This window comes from Trichomycterus rosablanca, chromosome 20, assembly GCF_030014385.1.
Source record: "Trichomycterus rosablanca isolate fTriRos1 chromosome 20, fTriRos1.hap1, whole genome shotgun sequence".
Classification (NCBI taxonomy): domain Eukaryota; kingdom Metazoa; phylum Chordata; class Actinopteri; order Siluriformes; family Trichomycteridae; genus Trichomycterus; species Trichomycterus rosablanca.
In genome coordinates this window covers 16247183-16268720 of record NC_086007.1, presented here as the reverse complement: position 1 = coordinate 16268720, position 21538 = coordinate 16247183, and the positions used below count along the sequence as shown (strand labels likewise).

Sequence of the window (21538 nt, the reverse complement as noted above, 5' to 3'; positions counted from 1 at the left end):
CTCTGACTTTACATCTACAAGGTGAACCAACTAGGTAGGAGTGTCTAATAAAGTGGACAGTGAGTAGATACAGTATTTAAAAACTCCAGCAGCGCTGCTGTGTCTGATCCACGCATACCAGAACAACACACGCTAACACACCACCACCATGTCATTGTCACTGCAGTGCTGAGACAGGGCAGTTGTAGCCTAGCGGTTAAGGTACTGGATTAGTAAGCAAAGAGTTGCTGGTTCAAACCCTACCACTGCCAGGTTGCCACTGTTGGGTCCTTGAGTGAGGCCCTTAACCCGTAATTGCTTGGACTGTATACTGTAAGTCGCTTTGGATAAAAGCGTCTGCTAAATGCCGAAAATGTAAATGTAAATGATAATGATCCACCACCTAAATAATACCTGCTCTGTGGTGGTCCTGACTATTAAAGAACAGGGTGAAAGCAGGCTAAAAAGGTATGTAGAGAAATAGATGGACGACATTCAGTAATTGTAGAACTACAAAGTGCTTCTAAAGGGTAAGTGGAGCTGATAAAATGTGAGTGTAGAAACCAGGAGGTGGTTTTAATGTTATGGCTGATCGGTGTAGGTCTTAAATGAAAAACAGGAAAATACTTATTTCTACATTTTGGAAAAAAAAGTTAGATACACAATCCAACATTTTGGAAAAGGTAATGGTTTTCACAAAAAATAAAATAAAGGAAAATATGGATTTCCTATATTGTGGAATAAATAATAAAAGTTTTTAGCATCTCTGTAAAAATAGGATTACTGGACACAGTTTAAGTCTAAGATAAAGTCTAAAATATTCTAAAAATAATATTTTAAAATTGAGGCATTCTAATAATTTGAAAATCAACCTTTAAACACAAACATCTTAGCAAATAAATACTTCATACCTGCCTATTCAATTTCTGTTGGAGTGTGAATGATTAAATGTAGCCGCCTCTGCTGTTGCTGGTTGGTGATTGGTGGTCCAGCTATAAATGTACAGGGGGCCAAGCAATAGTATTTCAATTAGATCAATTTCAAATGACAGTACAACTAACTAATCATATCTTTCCTATTAATGGGTTGGCTTAATTATTGCTAACTTCATGACTGTTCTGCCCACTGTGAGGACACAAGTGTAAGAATATTATTGTAAATATCTATGGTTCTACACAACCTGTTTAAGTGTAACACAAGTTTAAATATAGTAAAGTTACACGTATTATGGCTGCTCTAAAGTTTAGTGAATAAATATAAGGTAAGCACAGGCAACTGCTTTAAACGTCCATTCTGTTTAGTAAGAGTATAAGAGAACAGAATGAAACAATAGGCGCAGTGTGTTGATGAGATTAATTGTAAGGAGGATTTGCATTTTGCTTAAGAAATAAGGTATTGTGTTTAGGTTATAACTCTCTCTATGCTGTTTGCTTGTTGCATTTCTAGGGCTAAACTATCATCTTAATTTTTAAGCCTAATCTGTATCAGTATTTTTATATCATTTAAGATCTTATTATTTCAGGGCTACCACCAGAATCGTGTTGAACTGTATTTTATCTGACTTTAAAAATCAACCTTAAAATGTTCTCTAACTTTTAATCAAAATTTCATCAGCCCCCCTGTTTGAAATTGACTTAATCTGAAGTAATAAGAATCTTGTCAAAATGATTCTTAAAATTAAATTTGCTACATCAAATATGCTTTGCATTTAATCAAAGCAGCTGATGAATGTATCTGGTATTAAAACAGAATAAAAAGATCTCAATCTGCTACTTCTTTAAACACCCTTTTGCACCCTTAATGCATTTGCAACTCTTTCATAAATCATACAGAAACATGCACAAACTATTTCACTCTCTTTACGCAGCACACAGGATGAATTTACTCTAATAAAATTACCCCTGAGCCTTGGTCTACAATGAGCTGCTCACATATCCTTAAGGTTTACATACATCTATAAGGGACATGTACATACACACTGAAAAATGACAACTCAAACTCTAAGAGTGGACAACTCAAAAAACTCATATGCCATATTCAAATCCACAAAATACATGCAGAGCAAACTCTCATGCCCCCTTAAATATCTGTGAGAGGGTGAAACGTTGATTCTTCATGGCCAGGACAAAATCCTCATTGTTCCTTCTGAATCCGAGGTTAAACTATGGGACAAATTCTCCTTTCCAGGAGTTTTGCATAGACTCTCCCAGTGAGGCTGGGAAGTATTATGCTTAGATAATTGGCAGACACTCTCTGGTCCCCTTTTTTAAAAATGGGAACCACCACCCCAGTTTGCTAATTCAAAAGGGACTGTTACCGATGTCCATGCGATATTGTAGAGGTGTGTCAGCCAAGACAGCCCCCCAATATCAAAGGCCTTCTGCAATTCCGATCACATCTCATTCACTTCAGGGGCCTTGTCACTGCAGTGCTTTCCAACTATCACAGTGACATAACAAACTTTCAGTCAAGAGGTTGAATCTTTTAAACAACTGGGTGTCCCCATGAGAGTGACTGAAAACATCTGTCAACACTGGTTTTGTAGTTACTTAATCAGGGTAAAAATAAGCTTCTAGAATGGTTTTCTGAGCTTAACCAAAATATGAATATGTTAACTGCACTGAAAAGCTAGGTCGAAAATCAACTAAACCAACTAGAGTGGTCAAAAATGTAAGCAGAGTTGTACCAAAGGCACAGTGATGACTAGAAGGAATTAATCTTGGTGAAAAGAACTAAGTTGCATATAGCTTCCTGGATGTACATTTTTAACCCAGTAGCCTGTATCACATCTTTGGAGAAAGAGGCAGTGATTCCAATTATTCAGTCACAAAAACACATTTGCAGAAACTACTGAAATTTAAAGACTACCATGAAATACATTTTCCTTATAAGTGTATATAAACTTTTGACCTCATCTGTATCTCTAGTAATATACTGCTGTTCTGATCACCAGTTTGTTTTCATTCAATGTGTGAACAACCAAAATATGGTAACGCAATTGCAGTCATAAAATTTGCATGCACTGCAACATAGGCGCACTAGCACACATATGTACAACCAAGAAACACAGGCACGCCACCATATGGACAACTATGAGCTGCCCAATGGCTTTCTTTCCTAAGGCAAAGCAGAACCACACAGCAGCACTGTGTACTACAGCCACTGGCCAGTCTCAGGCACATTTCCACCGAGATTAGGGACATTTTAAGGAACTAAAGTATTCTAGATAAGTTTCTGGTGTGCATTATAAGTACAACAAGAGACCAAAAACTTTTGTGTATAATTACAGAAATGATGATTAGAGCACATGGCTAAGGTTCAGCGCATGGCTAAAGGCCACCTTCCAAGTCTCACTTCCTCCTGCCATACTTCTCAATAAGGTGTGTTTAATTACAGCTTCACTTCACCATTTAGTGTCCTCTAACTAGCTTTTACTACGCCTGTAAGGGACAAAAAGTTACTTTTATGGTGACTGACACCAATGGGATTGAATGACATTTATTGCCAATTAGCAACCAAACACAAAGTAAACAGCAATGATGACATGAATGATGTCACTGATGCCTTTTTAAATAGTCTTGCAAAGCCAGCTGCTATTCTCTTAACAAGATTTGGCTTGTGCTGAATTTGAGTGTATGCCCAGTTTTTCAAAACCAACCTGACCGGAAGAAAACAAGTTGGTGTTTTGATGCACTGTTTCTTATGAGAAAAAGCACAGTGTTTAGTCCCAATATATGCTTATTAACTTTTACCTCATTTACAGCACCGGCTGCAGTTTATGCCATAAAAATAAAGATAACGTTTATTTTTACGGCATTTTTCTCACTTGTAAGACATGACTGTACAGTTGTGTTTCATTTGCAGTGCACTAATTAGGCATGCTATTTAGTACAGTACAGTGTCATTTGTAACACATCCTGTTTCATTTTTAATCTATTTCTGCATTTAGTATCCAACTACCTAGCTGGAGGAGTTGGAGAGCAGGATCACATACAGAGCGTCACACACTGCTCTTTATTATTCAACATCTTTTTGCAGGTGCCTTTAGCAAGTCAGCAGAGCCAATTGCAGCAGTAATGAGAAATTCCTTCCCCTCCACCCCCCTCCCAATAGTGTAGGTGCTTCAAAATAGAGATAGAGATTCAAACTCAGATTTCAGCTATGGTGGGCTAACACATAAAAGACCACTGCGCCAGCCGAGTTCCCCAACATAGCCTGTTTTAACCGAGTTTGTTTCAGCCTTAATGAGACTATTACAACATTCTCAATTTACAACATTTAGCTGGAGCATTTATCCAAAGCAGCTTACAACGGTGACCAAGCCACTGAGGCTTATGGTAAAAGCTTAGCTATAGCGGCAACTTGGTGGAGGGGCATGAAGCAGTAAAATTTTTGATAATTAGTCCAGTACCTAAACCCCTAAGCTACTATTGCTTCAGACTATTCTGTATTTTGAGAAGACAATTCTTTAGACTCTCACTAGATTCTGGAAACAGAACTACACTAAGTTGTTAATTTTTTTTTTTTTTACTATGCATTATTGATCGGCTGCATTTCTAAATATATTGCCCAGCAAATATCTACCTTTCCTTTGGTGGACATGGGCAGAGCTCCATAACTCCTTAAAACAGTCCCTTGGTGGAAACGTGCCTATTGTCTCTCAAATAATTAATGCAATAAGTAAATAGGTTGAAATTAAAATCAAATTACATGGTAATATAGAAAACACTCCATCACTGTCATAGACAGGGTTTTCAGTCAGTGCAGCCAGTGAAAGAGGTAAACAGCATTAATGTTTTTGAAGCAGAACAGCATTTTTACTCTGCCTTGCTTTCAGCAGTAGCTGCTGTTTTCATTGGAATTGTGGCAACCAGCCTGCTCACTGTTTCTCTATGACGAGTTTCGTCTGACCCCTCTCCCCCCTCAGCCCCCTGCAGGGTGTGTGTTTGAATCTGGAGTGACCTAGGTCTGCGTGGGTGAAGAAACAGGGCAGGGTCAGGCATGGCCATGGGCTCCTCAGGTCCCATCACCCTCTCGCGAGGCACACACTCCCTGGCACGCTCAGAGCGGATGTGTGAATATGCTCTGACACCACTGCGGCGTTTGGGTTTGACCACGGTTGTGTTGTGATCGGTTTGACACAAGCTGAGGGAAGATGGATTTTTTGTCCCCAGAATTTCCTGCATCCTGCACTGCTGTTTCTGTTGCAGCTTCTGCCTGGCTGCATGCAGCTGGAAGGACAGGTGGGCCGCAACCTTTGTTTGCTTTTGCAGATCACTGTTTAGTGCAGTGGACCTGTGGCTGCGGTTCTTGAGCTCCTCCAGAAAGTGCCGCTCTTTCTCTTTCAGACTGGCCCGCAGAGCCCCCACCAGCACTCCCTTGTGGCTCAGCTCCTCACGCAGCTCCTCCTGCGAGTGCTGCTCCTCCTGTAGCCTGCCCTCCACAGTCCGGCAGCGAGCCTCCAGCATCTCCTCCTCTTCAAGCACCTCTGCCAATGTACACAAACATACACATCAACACACACACACACAAACACACAGAGAAAGGAGTGGTTCAATGGACATTCTAAACAATTTCGCTCATCCTCTTATGTCCAGAAGCACCCTCAGCCACAGACAGACAGTAAGTGTTTTTTGCTGTCCAGCTTCACAATGGCTCCAGTCAACATATCCTTCTGTGCACAGCCTCACAGCATGTCCTTTGTCAATGTTTTAGAAAACAATTAGTGATCTACAAACCCATTCATAAAAAAGTTGGAACAATATGTGAAGAACAAATAAAAACAAGGACTTGTAAACTTTCGTTCACAGACAGCACATATTCATAGATTTTTTTTAAAAGTTGCCAATTCCAACTTTAATGCCTTCAAATAGGGATATCGGTTATAAATCAGTTAATCGATAACCAATAATCTATGCTTGAGTAACGCTGTCACTTAAAAAGGTCATTTAAATTCCTTTTGAACAGCTCATGCTGTTAAACATTACAATCACAAACTGTAGCTGTTTTGTGTCAGTAAAATAAAGACTACATAATTATTGATTATAAATAGAACTAGAGAGTGCATTTCCGGAGAAAATGCGAGTGTGATTGCCGTGTGCCGGTCGGCGGGCGTGCGCAGGTTGGGGGTGCGCATGTGTTTAGAAGTGGTGCGGTGCGTGGGGTGTGAATACTTTCTCCCAGACAGGCCACTGTATCTGTGCACAAGCTGTGGTGTGAGCACAAGTTCACTCTGGGTGTGTTTGAAAAGCCAAACCTGTAAAAAAATGCATTTCTGCACGTTTGTACTGCTTACAAATCAGTACTCATTCATTTACATGTGATTATCACTGCAGGGGCCATGGTATTGCGCAATCTATGATCGGCTGTGTCTCATTTACAGCTTTCAGGCATAGTGCACTCAGACTTCGGTCCCTTTTTTAGCATTTAGCAATTCCCATTGATTTCAATGCATCCGTTAGCCTTGAAGCTAACGGATAGAAATATCTTTTTTTCTGTTGCAACGCGATCGATTTGACGCTCACTGCTAAGTCTAACTGAAGTATAATTTCATTCTGTGCAGCATTTTTACTTTAAAAATCACTAATACTTTAGTTACAGACCAAAATAAGTTCGTTTTCAAATCGGCAGCCATGTTGCTTTTTCGGAACAGTCCGAGGTGGTTGCCTACGTCATCACGTTGACGTTCTGTGGAAAGCCAAAGGTGTCAAGATTTTTGTCCAAAAATTCGGGCAAAAACGGGCATAAATGCCACACGGATGGGCGTATCCGGATGATTTTTTGGATTTGGGCGCTAATTAATGACCCGGTCGATCAAGGGTTGGAACGGCGTTGATAGCTCGAAATTTTTTTCAAAATGAATGGGAGTCAATGGGGCAAAACGGGCACCTTAAAACGGGCACTGTGCCCACAGTGTTGGTTCGATCCAAAAGCTGTATACAAGCAGTCCATTCCCGTATGGGCCGGACGATTTGGCACTGGAACGGGGTCGATATCTCGAAAATTGCGGACGAAGAAAGGGAGACAAAAAACGGGCGGAATGGCAATAATATATTGAAAACGAAAATAACAATAACAATAGTGTGCTTGCATTCTGCAATCACACTAATAACAATAGTGTGCTTGCATTCTGCAATCACACTAATAGTGTGCTTGCATTCTGCAATCACACTAATTAACAAAATGATCAGTTGTTCACAAGGATGATTTGTCACTGTGCAAAAAACAGTGTGAGCAAATAATCTAAGAGCAATGTTGATCTATGCATACTTGCAAGGAATTTATGCATTTCACCATCTACAGTCCACAACATTATCAAACATTCAGATAATCTAGACAAATCTCTGTGTATAAAGACCAAAGCAAAAATATTGAATGGCCATGACATTTAATCTATGATACACCACTGAATTAAAAAACAATATTTATCCTTTGTTCGTTTCAGCATCTACAGTACAAATGCAAGTTAAGACTATTTTTATCATCAATATCAACCACCTTCAGAAAAGCTACCGAATTCTCTGGCTCAAGGCTTACTGGTTTACATATACAGAAAACAATAAATGTTAGTTGAAAAATGAAATATATTGAATACATTCAAAACAGAATATTTTTATACTTTTTTCCAACTGTCCCAACTTTTTTTGAATTGGCCTTTAAAGTTAATAATGAGGGGGTGACATAGGGGTGTTACCATGAGTCATCTGGGTTAAAAATTTTTTCTGTATACATTTGGTTGTCCTGCAGGTACTCTGGTTTCGTCCTACAAGAAGAACGTAAGAACATGCTGTTGATGAATTGACTGTTTTATATTATCACTATGGGTAAGTTCCCTGTGATGTTTGGGCATTCTGTTCTGAGTGGCCCCTGATCCTGATCCAAAAGATCATGTCTCCTAAGATGAATACACCCGCTCTCTGGGTAAGGTCATAGCCTCCCATGGCTTCTCTTACCACTCCTGTGCAGATGATACTCAGCTCATTCTGTCATTTCCTCCTTCAGACACACAAGTCTTAGCTTGCATCTCAGCATGTCTGCAAGATATCTCACAATGGATGTAAGCTCATCATCTAAAACTCAACCCCAGCAAGACAGAGCTGTTACTCATTCCTGGAGATCAATCTCCAACCCAGGACCTAGTCATCTCTCTTGATGACTCCCAGATCAGACCATCTGATAGTGTAAGAAGCCTTGGTGTCGTCCTGGATAACCAGCTGACCTTTTCTCTGTGTGTAGCCAACATGACAAGATCGTGCCGGTTCCTCCTCTACAACATCAGAAAGATTCGACCATTTCTCTCTATGGAAGCTACCCAGATTCTGGTCCAGTCACTTGTAATCTCACAGCTGGACTACTGCAACTCCCTCCTGGCAGGAGCTCCCATGTCTACTACTAAACCCTTGCAGCTCATTCAAAATGCAGCTGCTTGCCTGGTTTTTAACCAACCTAAACACTGCCACATCACCCCACTGCTGCATTCTCTTCACTGGCTTCCTGTAGCTGCACACAGTCAGTTTAAAACACTGATGCTCGCCTACAAAGCCAAAAATGGACCAGCCCCAAGCTACTTTTGTGGTCTAATCAAACCCCGCTCTGTACCACGCAACCTCCGAGCCACTAGTCTCGCTTGACTTGATCCTCCACCCAGGACTAAAGGAAGACGAGCATCAAGGCTCTTCTCTGTACTGGCACCCAAGTGGTGGAACGAACTTCCTCTGTCTGTCCGAACATCTGAGTCTCTTGTTGTCTTTAAAAAACGATTAAAAACCCACCTTTTTACTAAGCACTTAAGCTGACTTGTACTTACTTACTAACACTCTTATTCATTTCTTTAAAAAAAAAAAAAAAATAAATAAAAAAAAACTTTGGTTCTAGTGTTTTGGTTTTAGCAGATTTGTGTTCTTGGACTGTTGTTTACTTAAACTAGGGTAAGGTAATGTTTACACTTCTGTAAGTCGCTCTGGATAAGAGTGTCTGCTAAATGCCGAAAATGTAAATGTAAATGTAAAACGAATACGTTAATAAAGTAACTCGTAGGAATAAAAGATAGGTGGAAAATCTGGTGTACTGCAGTTATCTGCACTGTTTTTATGTTGATGCTTACTTTTTATACATGCAACATAAAACTAAATGAATTTAAATGCTTCATTCTGATTACTTTTGCAACAGGTCTTACTAGGACATTCACCAATGCCCCATTTCCACTGCATGGTTCCCTATGTCATAGTATGGTTTTAAATCTGTGATCCCACATTTAGAAGTTGTATACATTGCCAAATAACCTGTAAATTTACCATGCTAAATTTGGTTACCATTTTGGACTAGGGACCAAGTGTACCAAAGTGTACCAAAGCAGGGTGTAACAACAGAACAATAGAACATTAGGTATGGTATGAATAGTTCTGGATTTGGATTTGTACCATATTGTACTGTAGGTAATATGTTATGGAAAAGTGATTAAATATGTTTGTGCATAATATTTTGTGATACATTAACACCTTGCCCAGTCTGTTTTTTCACTGTGATCCTGATCAGCATGAATCAGGTATCAAAGACAAATGAATGAATGTTTAGGGGATGGGACAATTTGAGCACTGGTGATGCATTTGAATGGAAAAGCCAGACAAAAGACAATAAGATGAGTGGGTATAAACACAGATTAAACCTAATCCATCAATCTCAGCTGTAGCCAGACCACTAGCAGGGTGTCCCATCTGTTCTCGGTTATCAAACACCATAACAAGGCTTGGGATGGGATTTAAGGTTTTGTTTTGTTAAAGTATATGGCTACAAGTATGTGGACACCTCTCCTAACAAGTTGTCTCCTAACAGGTGCTCTTAATGTTGTAGCAGCAGTTTGGGGAAAGCCCCTGTCTGCTCCAATATAACCGTGTCCCTTTGCTTTAAGCAAAATTCATAAAGACAGGGTTTGACAAGTTTGGTGTAAAGAAATTCCAGTGGTCTGCACTTGAGCCCTGAATAATACGTCACTGAACACATTTGTGATGAATTGGATTGTCAGTTGCTAGCCAGGCTAATTTCGGCAGGGTGGGAGGTATGGAGGGATTCCTCATAGTTGCTGCAGCTATGGTCTTTGTTGGCTGGTCAATGGTGTCTTGATAGTATACAGTCATAAAACTAACATAAAAAATATTAAAACTGTCAACCTAGTGTAATATTGCCAACAAATATATACCATAATGTTGCCAAAATATATAGGACTATCACAATTATTACATGATTGAATAATTCTTATTATTTAGAACAATCTTTATCACTTTATCTTTATACAACATCTTCATTATCATTTGTTATTATGATCAAATTTGTGTGATCATTCAGTAATTGAATCATTCCTGTTGGCCGATCACTTTAAAAGTTTAAATCGATTGAAGATTAATAAAGATAGTCTTAAAAACTTCAATGGGGACTCTGCTGGTATTTTCTACCTCTAATACCCTCCATTTTAGCCACCAAGCAGACCAGACTCAGATGAGCTCATTAAATGAACATAGAAAACGCAATGTTATCTAATCCTTCTGTGCTCCTCATTACCGCCATTCCTGTTGTTTAAAGCTTTTAACTATTCACCATTTTCGGTGAAGAGCTCTTTGTTCTGGCACACCAGATTTGACAGACATGCTGAAAGAAATGAATTGTTTGCTTTACAAGCAGTGAAATCTTAAGTGCTAAAGCTACTTAATTTTGCCAAAAGCTGCTATGTATCCTTAATACTATTATAATTTTTCATTCCACTTTTTTAGAACACAATTTTAAGACTGGTGTTATTTTCCAGAGACTTTTACTATACTGCCATACTGTTCTAACCTTCCCTTATCTTGCTGATCAATACAACTCAGCAAAAAAAAGCATGGTAAAGTGGTAATTAGATACTCCCGATGGAACTGTATAGAAAACAAGAGGGGGAAGAAAAGATGAGGAGAGAACAGACTGAGAGATGTGAGTGGAATAAATAAATATGCAATTCTGCATTACAGTAACAATGCAGTTTATTAATAAGCTTAATTACTTGTTTAAACAGATAAACATCCACACACAAACACACATGTATATGGATCCTAGATCCGTGGTAATTTACCACTGCGCCACCTAAGCAACATGGGGGAATTAAGATGTTATTAATTAAAACAACTAAAAATTACGTAAGCAGTAGATAAGAAGTGATTTTAAGTAAAAATGTAAGCAGTGAAATACACAAGCCAAACACTTCCTGGGTCCTGGGTTACTGTCTCAGCCTTTTAACCAGTCTACAAACAAAATAATTTTTACCATAAATCTGGTGGCATACACTCAGTAAGCACATTATACGGTCTACACATCTGTTAGGTCAACCTTTATTTTATAAGCCACGTCTATCCTGAATGGCCAATAAATCTACACATTCCATTTCTGGAAAAGTTAAGACATTTTGTAAAATGTAATAGTCTGTGATTTGTTTTGCATGTAGCATGTTTGCCCATTCTTGCTTCATACAAGACTTCAGCTGCACAACAATAGTGATTCTTCGCCTTATGATGCACCATACATTTAAGACAAATCTAAACTATAGGCTGGTCAGTCAAGCACATGCACTCTTTGTCTACAAAGCCAAGAATGTTTCAAAATGGTGCAAATTGACTCTCATATTTTTTTTATTTAGCATCATCCCAAGCTTTTTGTGTTGCAGGCATCCAATTCTAAATTTGGTTAGATTTACATAATACAATACAATTGGTTACTGAAAACTACAAAACAGGTGTTGCTAATAAAGTCCTTGGTAAGTGTTTTATAAGTGTATGTTAATTTTTGAGTTTAACTATATTATATAAGCACTCACCTGCTTCACTTTTGCCAAGAGGTTTTACACTGAGCTCTTGAGTCAGTTCTGTAAAAAATCAACAGACAATAATTAGTGAAGAGATTTTCTCTAATGATTAGGACTAGAGGTTTAGAACTAGATGTTGTGGGATCATTTATGGTCTAGTACAATATTTCCAATACTGTTAATTAATGGAAAAAAATACTAGCAGTTTAAAAAAAATACACATTAAACGCACTAGGTCATTTTCAAAATGTAAAGACTGTAACATTTTTGTTCTTTCAACAGCTCTTGTATTTAGGGGTCACCACAATGGGTCTGGTCTACGTACCAGTCTTTGTGAAGCTTTTAGGTTGAATGTCCTTCCCTGACACAAACTTCCTATTTTCTATCCTGGCATGGGACAGGCATTGAGAGTGTACTGAAAAGTGTGCCTCCCAATGGCTAGGGCCCCCTCCCAATGGCTAGGGCCCCCTCCCACCCAGACAACAGCCAATAATGTCCATGCCAACATGCCGACAGTACCGCTGAGATTCAAACTTTGGTGAGATAGCACACTTTACCGCTGCACCACCAGAGCACCAAAACATAGTGAATATTTTAACACTTAAACAAAGGAGACAATCAGCTGTTAAACATGTACAATTATGCATAGTCAATCATTTGCAGCCTAAACTGTTTTTATATATCTGATAATTTGGTTACCTAGTTTATTCATTTGCAATATCCACATAATAAAAATGGCAACATACTGTTTTAAAAAAGATAATTGTGGTGTTCAGGTGGTGCAGTAGTCTTATATTTCAGATTGAGCTTAACAGACATAATTGGCCATGTCCAAGAAAGAGGTGGTAATAGGAGGTCAAACAGCAACCCATACATAGAAAAAGCATCTGGCTTTCTATAAGAATCCACCACAGGTATCGGTGGGGGCTGCTAGCCTGTGGCCCACTTTGACTAAAGTAAGGGTGGTGCAGGGAAACTAAATGACTTAATTAAGGGAATTAAATACTTTTGAAAAATGCATCTGTCAATTGTCAATTCTGTGCTCACATTTCTATTATGCACCCCTAGTAAAAACAACTGCGGCTTTTTATTTTTTCACATTGGATGCATTGCTCTACTATCAAATTGTGTGTGAGTATACATCGCATTCAGCAGCAGGGGGAGAAAAAATCATAACCCTACTAGAGTGTTTTATCCCTTCAGCTGGCTCAGCACATCTGCATAGTGCATACTTGCTCAGGTAGAAGGGCCACATACTGTATTACACAATGTTTGTTCTGCCAGGAAGTTATTGACCTGCAGCCCTACAAAGCAGTGTCTGTACCATAACACAGTAGGACAAGGACTGAGAAGGAAAGGACTAAGCCACTGTTCTCAAGCTGAAATATGAGTAGTACAGCATAGTGATCACATGTTCTTGCACTAATGCGTGCTCCCTGGGTGTGGCAGTTTGCGTTGTGCTCACATGGTATTCTTTATTACACATGGTTATATCTTCATATCTTCATTCAAGAAGCCAACACAAGCCGCAGAGGAATAGCATAGTAGCAGTGTTAAGACTGGTGATAAAGCTGTCAGTAAAATGACCTGGATATTTATGAATTGCGCTAAAGAAAGGGGAAAATGCTATTTTTTAAAGACAGTAATAAATAAATAGCTGATAGTAGCATTTATTGCAGTACGCAATGCAGTGTTTTACACACATTTATTAAAAATAGACAGCTCCCAAATACATTGACAGGCCATCAAGTATATTTCACCATACATAATTGTCATGTGTATTTTATTTTGATATTTTATTCATTAATCTGTACTGAAAAAACAAAAATTTTCGTACCTTTTTTCATTTCATTTTTATCAGCTACATTATCTTGCTCATGGCTGCTTCAGGTCAGCTTTTACTGGGAAACACTGGGTGCAAAGCTGGAATACTCTGGACAGGGCGTCAATAAATAGCAGTGTTTTGGTCATCCCCCACAGACATAGCCAATCATGTCTCAGTAGTCGCATAGCAGCATAGCTGGTAAGATTCGAACCCAGATCTCCTGGATCTGGGGCTAGTAAAATAGACCAATGCGTCACCCAAGCACTGTTTCTAAGTACTGTTAAGGTCAAATAAATACTTTTTAAAACAGCCTATATATACAGGCAGGTATTAAACATGAGTTCTTGTTAAGAATGTTTGCACTTTTGCATTGATGTGGCATTATTAGCAGTTCTCAGGTTACTATGACATCAGCTTTCCAGCTTTTGCACCATTTTACACTCAAAGTAAAATGTTCTGTTATATATTTAATGAAAGTATGTGCATGTGTCTATGGCAAGCACTTTGGCAATAAAGCTGCTGTATGCACCGATACTCACCTGTGCAGCGTTTCTGCAGGGCCAGGATCTCCAAGTGTAAACCATGCAATAGCGTCAGCTGCTCCTGTCTCAGGAAAACAATGCTTCTCTCCACACTCTCCACCTGCCGCACCAACGCACTCCTGTCCATCATCACCACTGGTGACCTCTTTACAAGAAAAATAAACACACAAAAAATCAAAAGTCAAGGAATTTCAGTGATCAGTTAGTGTTTGTATGTTAACAAACTGGTTTCAAGTGCAAATTGGCTTTTGTATGTTCAGCATGTTATATTTAAGTTGGACGATGATCACATAGTATCAGTTTTGCCTGCATTAAAATGATAATACACATTCCTGAGTGTTGTGACTATCATGAAGTGCATTTATAACTTGACTGGGATGGCTGGGATCTTGTTATAAGTATCCTTGCTCTCTGGATAAATTGAAGTGCATTGCTCTGTCCAATGAAATTGGATGAGCTGCAGTGTAAAGTTTGGAGCGTTCTCATTGTGTTTGCATGGATTTCCTATACTGCTGTTCTGGGTTCCCCCTACTTTCCAAAAATATATATTGACCCATGGTGTGAGTAAGTGCGTATGTTTGTGTCATGTCCTGCCATTGGCTGGCATCACAACCAGAGCATGTTTCTTTCTTGCGGTCATTGTTTCATAATCATAACATTCATAAAGTAATAGCAAAGACAAATAAATAAATGAACACATTATCATCCATTACAGTTAAGCCCCATTGACCATTAAACATTATTAATTTTCAGAATCATTTTACTTGGAGAAGCATCTCACAGCAAGGTTTTATTGCTGTTCCCAAAATATTTATGCACCTAAAAATGGCTTTTAACAAAGTGTTCAGCAATTTTTAAGTCAGTATGGTGCAAATTGTTGCATTTTTTTCCGTCCTAGATATAGACAACATCCTAATGAGGTCTGTTTAATTATTGCACAATCAGTGATGTAATCTAATTGCATTTGTAACACAAACAAAGTCTCTAGAGCTCTTCCTAACTTCACACAGACACAATGTTATAAAAGGTCCAGTTTGCTCTGGCTTTTTTTTTTATAGCTTTTTACTTCATTTGACATTTAAGAAGAAAAAGAATGCATTAAATAAAAAAACATTATGGCATTTACAACATCTTATGCCCTTAAAAATGCCAAGCAGGACTGATTGCACACCCAATTTACTCGAAAGCCAAGTTTGGCCCAAATGTATGAAAGGATGTGGATCACAAGGATTGAAATTTAAGACTCTTTGGAACCCTAATATGTTTAAAGAACACACCATTTTTAAGTGCCAGGCACCTTTATGAAGAACCAATATCCCTTTTTGTCAGAGGCTTCTTAAAATAGAAATGATTCTCACTACAAACTGTTCAGGACCATGTTGCAGTGTGAGTTTAAGATGGTCAGGTACAATACTAAACGCTGCAGCTACACTTCTGCCCTAAAGGTACCAACTAAAGACCCTGATAGTGTGCTGACTGGAACATTTTTATTATATTTAATATCTGATTGAGACGTACATTTTAAAGAAGCTATAGGCAATCCCATGTTAGCAATATGGGTGAAGATTATATAAGAATACTTTCTTTGTACTTACCGGGTTCTCCATAGGAGCACAGGAGGATGCACCAACATCCAAATGAAAAAGACAATAAGCTCTATTAACGAGCCAGGTCAGGAATTTTGCTGTTTCTGGAACCTTGGTAATGGAAAATGTTCCTTTTACACAGTGAATACAGGCTGCTGTTTTATACCGACGTCTTTCCTGCAGATTTCATCGATCCACTGAACCATCATCAAGACATCAGTGCAACCACTACACCGCCCACCAAGGTTAAAAGAAAAGATAAGGACAAACATCAGACATGGAGCATACGTCGCACAACATACCAGAGAGATACATAAATAAATAAACAAACAAATAAAAACAATTATTACATATTTGCAGTATATTTGTATTTCCGTCGTTTATCTCCCGTGTTTTCTTGACTCGCCTGTAGGAAGGAAGAAGCGCATTGGATTTTTCAGACGCAGCAGTAGCCGGATGAGCGCGCTCTCTGATTGGCTGAGCAAAACGTGCAGCAGAAAGCCATAAAGCTACAGTCCAGTAGCTTTATAGCAATCATGCTAAACAAAAGGGCGTGAGAGCCGTGGGTCCCGTCAGGGTGGGGTGCCAAAATTCTGCATTTTTTGTTGATATTCTGTCTCTCTCTGTTAAAATAAACCTTCCATAAAAATTATAGACTGTTCAAGTCTTTGTAAGGGGGTAAACTTACAAAATTAGCAGAGGATCAAATACTTATTTTCCCCACTGTAAATATAGGTAAGGTAAGGGAGAGAGCACCACATTTAGCTTGGTTTTACTAGTGTAGTGCTGAATAGTGATATTCAAAATAATATTTAATTTGAACTCTAATCAAGTACACAAGTAAACAATTTTTTTTATCATAAATAGCTTCTGAACCTGTAAATCTGCACTGTTAAAATTTAATTTACTATAACCAAATAAAACCCCCAACTCATTTATATTTTTATAAGCAAACTCTCTAGTATTATTTTAGATGCATTCTGGTGGTTTAATTTAGGGCTTAAAGGTATTATTTTTTCATTTAAATTTTCATCAACCCTCTTTTTTTGGTCAGGGTCACAGCAGGTCCGGTTTTATCAGGAAACACTGGCTGGACAGGGCATTGCAGGGCTTCAGCTACCCCTTCCTCTCAGACATAGCCAATCATCTGCATAGACTCCTGTCCGGCTGAGCAAGATTAAAACATGGATCGTGGCAGTGATGGGCCAGTGTGACAGACGACTGCACCAACCAAGTGCTTTTACAAAACATAAAGATGCCAGTTAGCAAGTAATTTGTAATGGAAAAATGATTAATCTGCTTTCAATATCTTTGAATGAACTTTGTAGATTGAGCCTTTTCTACAGAACCTCAAAATGTGAAAGTCAAAGCATCAAATCATCACTTACACAAGGAATAGCTATTTTTTAAAATATTTTCTTTATGCATTTTCTCCCCTTTTTCTCCTGACTTTTTTTTACCGTGTTCAATTGCCCGATTGATTCACACTTCCTCTCCATTAATGCCAACCCCCGCTCTGATTTGAGGAGAACGAAGCTAACCCACGCCCCCTCCGACACGTGGGCAGCAGCCGTATGCATTTTGTCACACTAGGCGAGTGAATACATGCGAATCAGCCTTGTGCATGGAGAGACACACCCTGATCCACACTCTTTCCCTGCCTCTGTGTAGGCGCCATCAATCAGCCAGCAGAGGTCGTAGTGCATCAGTTATGAGGGGTCCCTATTCGTCTTAATACCCCACCCCTATATAAACAACAGGCCAGTGTTTTTACTGCAGTGCCACCTGAGCGGCCTGGAATAGCTATTTTTTAACACAACACAGTTCACAACTAAACTCAGCATATGCCCATCCTCAGTGCTTAAGTAACATGAGTGTTTTCAGCAGTGCAATTTGCCCAGTTGCTGATCAGCCACTAATGCTCTGATAATTCTAGCAGATATAAAACGATTAGTGATTTCAAATGGAACATGAATAACAAAAATACTTAGATTCAGCATAGAGTCGGCTCTGTAGAACTCAGGTGTCTATATTTTCCCTACTATTCAGTTTCTTTGTATTGTACAGTGTGATATCATGTTGTAATAATAGCAAATTGTATTTACATAGTGCCTTTCTTATACCCAAGGTCTATCTGAGGACCTAAGAGTGCAGGAGAATAGGGGTGTAATAGTTCTGATAAATAAACTTTGACCAGACTATTGACGGATTTGTCTGTTAGCAGTAGAACTTTAAATTGAATAAGAGGTGGGACAGGTAACCAGTGTAGTTTATGAAGAATTGGGGTGACATGAGCTGATAAGATAAGATAGCCTTTTATTATCCCACAGGGGGAAATTTGTAGTGTTACAGCAGCTTTCAAGAATTGTGATTGTGCAGAATATAAAAGAACTCAAGCAGCAAAGCTTTGAACATACTGAAGAGACTGATTTTGTTGGGAAGGCTAATAAAAATGGCATTGCAGTAATCTAAATGCATGAACCAAAATTTCAGCATCTTTATGTAAGAGCAAAGAGTGCAGATGAGCAAAGAAGGCCCCAATATAAGGTTCAAAGGAGGGGAATGAGTCAAAAAGTACCCCCTGGTTGTGAACTACTGAAACCATTTAATAGTGTAGAATTTAGGCCAACGAGCAAAACTACAGTTTTCTCTTCGTTGAGTTAGCATTAGCATGCATCCAGTTTCCAAGATCAGAAATGCAGGATATAAAGACAGAGTGGCAGCATAGAGGTAGTTTTAGTGCTCACATACAGTAGATCTGTGTGTCATCAGCATAGGAGTGGTAATTAAGACCATGACTGTGAATTATCTGACCAAGAGGTAACATGTAGATGATAAATTAAAGGGGGCCTAGAAAGGAGCCCTGGGGAACTCCTTGGGTAACAGCACAGGAGGAAGACTTGTGATTACCTAAAGCAATTATGTGGATTCTATTGGTGAGGTATGAAATAAACCAGGAAAGGGCAGTATCAGTAATGCCTATAGAAGAGAGGCGGGAGACAAGTATGTATCAAAAGCAGTATTTCAATCTAAAAGGAGGAGGATATTGAGTCAGTAGCAAGAAGAAAATCATTTATGACCTTTCAGTAGTGGGCATCAAATGGAACAGGAGGAAAGCTTAAAAAGGGCTTTAAAGCTTACATTGCACCTTTTCATGAATTTCATCTAGGGATGTCCCGATCCGATCTCACAGATCGGGATCGGGGCCGATCAAGGCATTTTTAACTGATCGGAAATCGGCTTTACTAATGCCGATCATAACCCGATCTTTTGTTTTACGTCAGCATGTCCGCTGTGTGGAAATACTTTAAATTGGAAAGTGAAACGAGTCCAACAGCGGTGTAATGTCTGTAATGCGAGCGTTTCACGAGGCGGTAGGAGCAGAGCTGCGTTCATTACTGTAGAATTTTACTGTTTATATGGTGTGTGAGTCGAGGATCACTCCGGTTTACAAAACAATAACTTTTAATCCGAGTATGAAAACTTCAGGACCATAACATACAGCTTTTACGAGTTTACGTGTTACAAGACTGAACGACATCTCAGTATCAAGCACTCTGATTGGCTTAGTGATATAACCGAGCGTCGTAGTGATGCACTCGCTTAATAAAGAAATAAAATACACGGTATATTCACTAATTGTCGGGAGCAGAACACTTTATTAACTTATTCTGTTCCGAATAGCGGACAGCCAGAGCCGAGCACGCTATCCCATGCACTATGGAAGCCCCAAAGGGTCAAAACACACTTTGCGTAGACCCGTCCATCAAACCATTGTCACAATACAAGCACTTTAAAAACTGGCTTTCCTTCATAACAAAAGTGACTTTCCATTTTATTTTGGTATTCAGGTTTTACTGTAATGCTGTTAAGTAACTTATTTGTTTTTTTATATTCAAGTTAAGCTGCTACACCACTTGTGAGTGGAGATTTTTGTTCATTTTTAGTGTATCACTGCATTAAACAGAATTATGTTCTTTGAATATAAAGTTCAAAGTGAAACTGTAATTATCTCACTTCATTTTTACTACAATGCTGCACTAGGTTTGTTTACTTTTATTTTGTAAAAGAACATTAAGCAATAGCTTGGATGCAGACATTTTTTTTTCCTACAGCACTGCAGAGCTATTCAGTTGTTAAACATGTACATTGGATTAATTAGAATAACTGTAATGTACTTGAAGTGTGCACTGTGTAAACAGTGTTATCTAGTTCTTATCTAGACAATATCTAGAAAATACAAGTATCGGTTTGAGAATCGGATCGGGATCAAAATTAAAGATCGGGATCGGGAACAAAAAAACGTGATCGGGACATCCCTAATTTCATCTATTAATTTAATCTACAGTTTTTATCTTTTATTTCTTAAATTTGGCTATATATTTTTTTGTAAAGTTATTTCTATTTTGTTAATTCTATTTAGTTTTTTCCCCCTTTGTTATTTGGTATTAACATGACCGGGCAGTTGGTAAACCATTTCACTGCTAGTTATACCATGTATGTGACAAATAAAACTTTGAAACTTTTGAAAACTTTGAAAATACTCCAAAGAGAAGTGGCAGAATAAAAGCACACAGCATACTCTAAATGGAAGTCTACAGATGATAGGACAGGACAATCCGCATTTCAAAAATCTTTCCTTAGAAAATTTAGTTCCAAACTTAAGTTACTGGCTTTTCCTGCTCCAACCAACCTGTTGAACTTGCTTATGGACTTCATTGTTTGAAATGAACATAAATTTGCCAAAGAGGAGGAGGACTGATGGTCCTGACTGCTGTAGAGTAAGTTGTAACTTTATCCTGCTTGTAATGCTTTTGAGATTAACATAGGCAAGTGTTTGACACATATGGGTATGCTACATGATTAGCATTTCTAATGAGGTGGCTATTATTGAAACCTGAGGCCGCAGTGGCGATCAACGCTTCTACTTAAATACACACTCAAACAGCTTTCTGTACACCTGTATATTGATAATAAAAATAAAAAAGTAAGGACAACAGCACGCAAAGCTGAATTGCTCACTGTAGGTCACTTATAATTATAAATAAAATCTTCCACTACTTTTTACCACAACCAACAACTTTTTCCTTCACAATAGAAATGTCTTCCTGATGACAAATATTAATCAGTTAAAGAATGACATTTCAAAGCAAACAAATAAAAATAAGTTACAGAAATCTACAAAATATTTATACAAAACACATACAGTAAAAACATCACACATTACACTACAATTCATTGTAAATTGTTCACCACACAATAGGCAACATTAGTACAGTTTTTCATAAGAGGAGACCCACAGTTTTACCTTCAAGGAAAATCAAGCAAGCATGTAAATTATTGTACTGTAAAATAAACATCAGCACTTAAGGCATTTTGCACTATGCCAGTGCCAGTGCTGTGCAGAACAGATATCAGGTCCTATCCACCCCTCACATGAACAGTTTACCATTCATATGATTAAAAAAACAAGGAAAAGGTTTGTTTGTGCTACATTCGTGTCCATATGTGGAGTTGAAAAGGAAAAATGCACACTATTTAAGGCTGGTTCTAATGTTTTGTTTGGCAACCCCCCAAACATCACACATGCAGGAATATTACTGTTACATATTACTTGTTTACATTTTTTCATGCCCATGCGGGGTGCCAAGTTCTTAAATATAGATGTAGCTCCAGCCTTAATGTTTTGCTCCTGCACATACTGAGGTCTTTCACAGTGTTTATTGCAGTTGGAATTATGTGCAGAACAGAAGTGTAATTTACTTCGTTTTTACTCTGGGCA

General features: G+C 38.5%; 1 protein-coding gene across 1 annotated transcript; it reads right to left on the bottom strand.

Moving 5' to 3' along the window:
• Positions 1-4776: 4776 nt before the first annotated feature.
• Positions 4777-14300, bottom strand: ccdc92ba (coiled-coil domain containing 92Ba). The gene is made up of 3 exons (XM_063017218.1): positions 14168-14300; positions 11816-11863; positions 4777-5467 (listed from the first exon to the last, which is right to left on the bottom strand). The coding sequence occupies exons 1-3, from the start codon at positions 14298-14300 to the stop codon at positions 4797-4799; spliced, it is 852 nt and encodes a 283-aa protein (XP_062873288.1). The 3' UTR covers positions 4777-4796.
• Between the last annotated feature and the right edge of the window lie 7238 nt (positions 14301-21538).

Coding starts and splice junctions, on each gene's coding strand:
- ccdc92ba (XM_063017218.1), bottom strand. CDS start 14,300: ATGATGGACAGGAGTGCGTTGGTGCGGCAGGTGGAGAGTGTGGAGAGA. Junction 11,864..14,167: donor CCTGCAGAAACGCTGCACAG/GTGAGTATCGGT, acceptor GATTTTTTACAG/AACTGACTCAAGAGCTCAGT. Junction 5,468..11,815: donor TCTTGGCAAAAGTGAAGCAG/GTGAGTGCTTAT, acceptor GTACATTGGCAG/AGGTGCTTGAAGAGGAGGAG.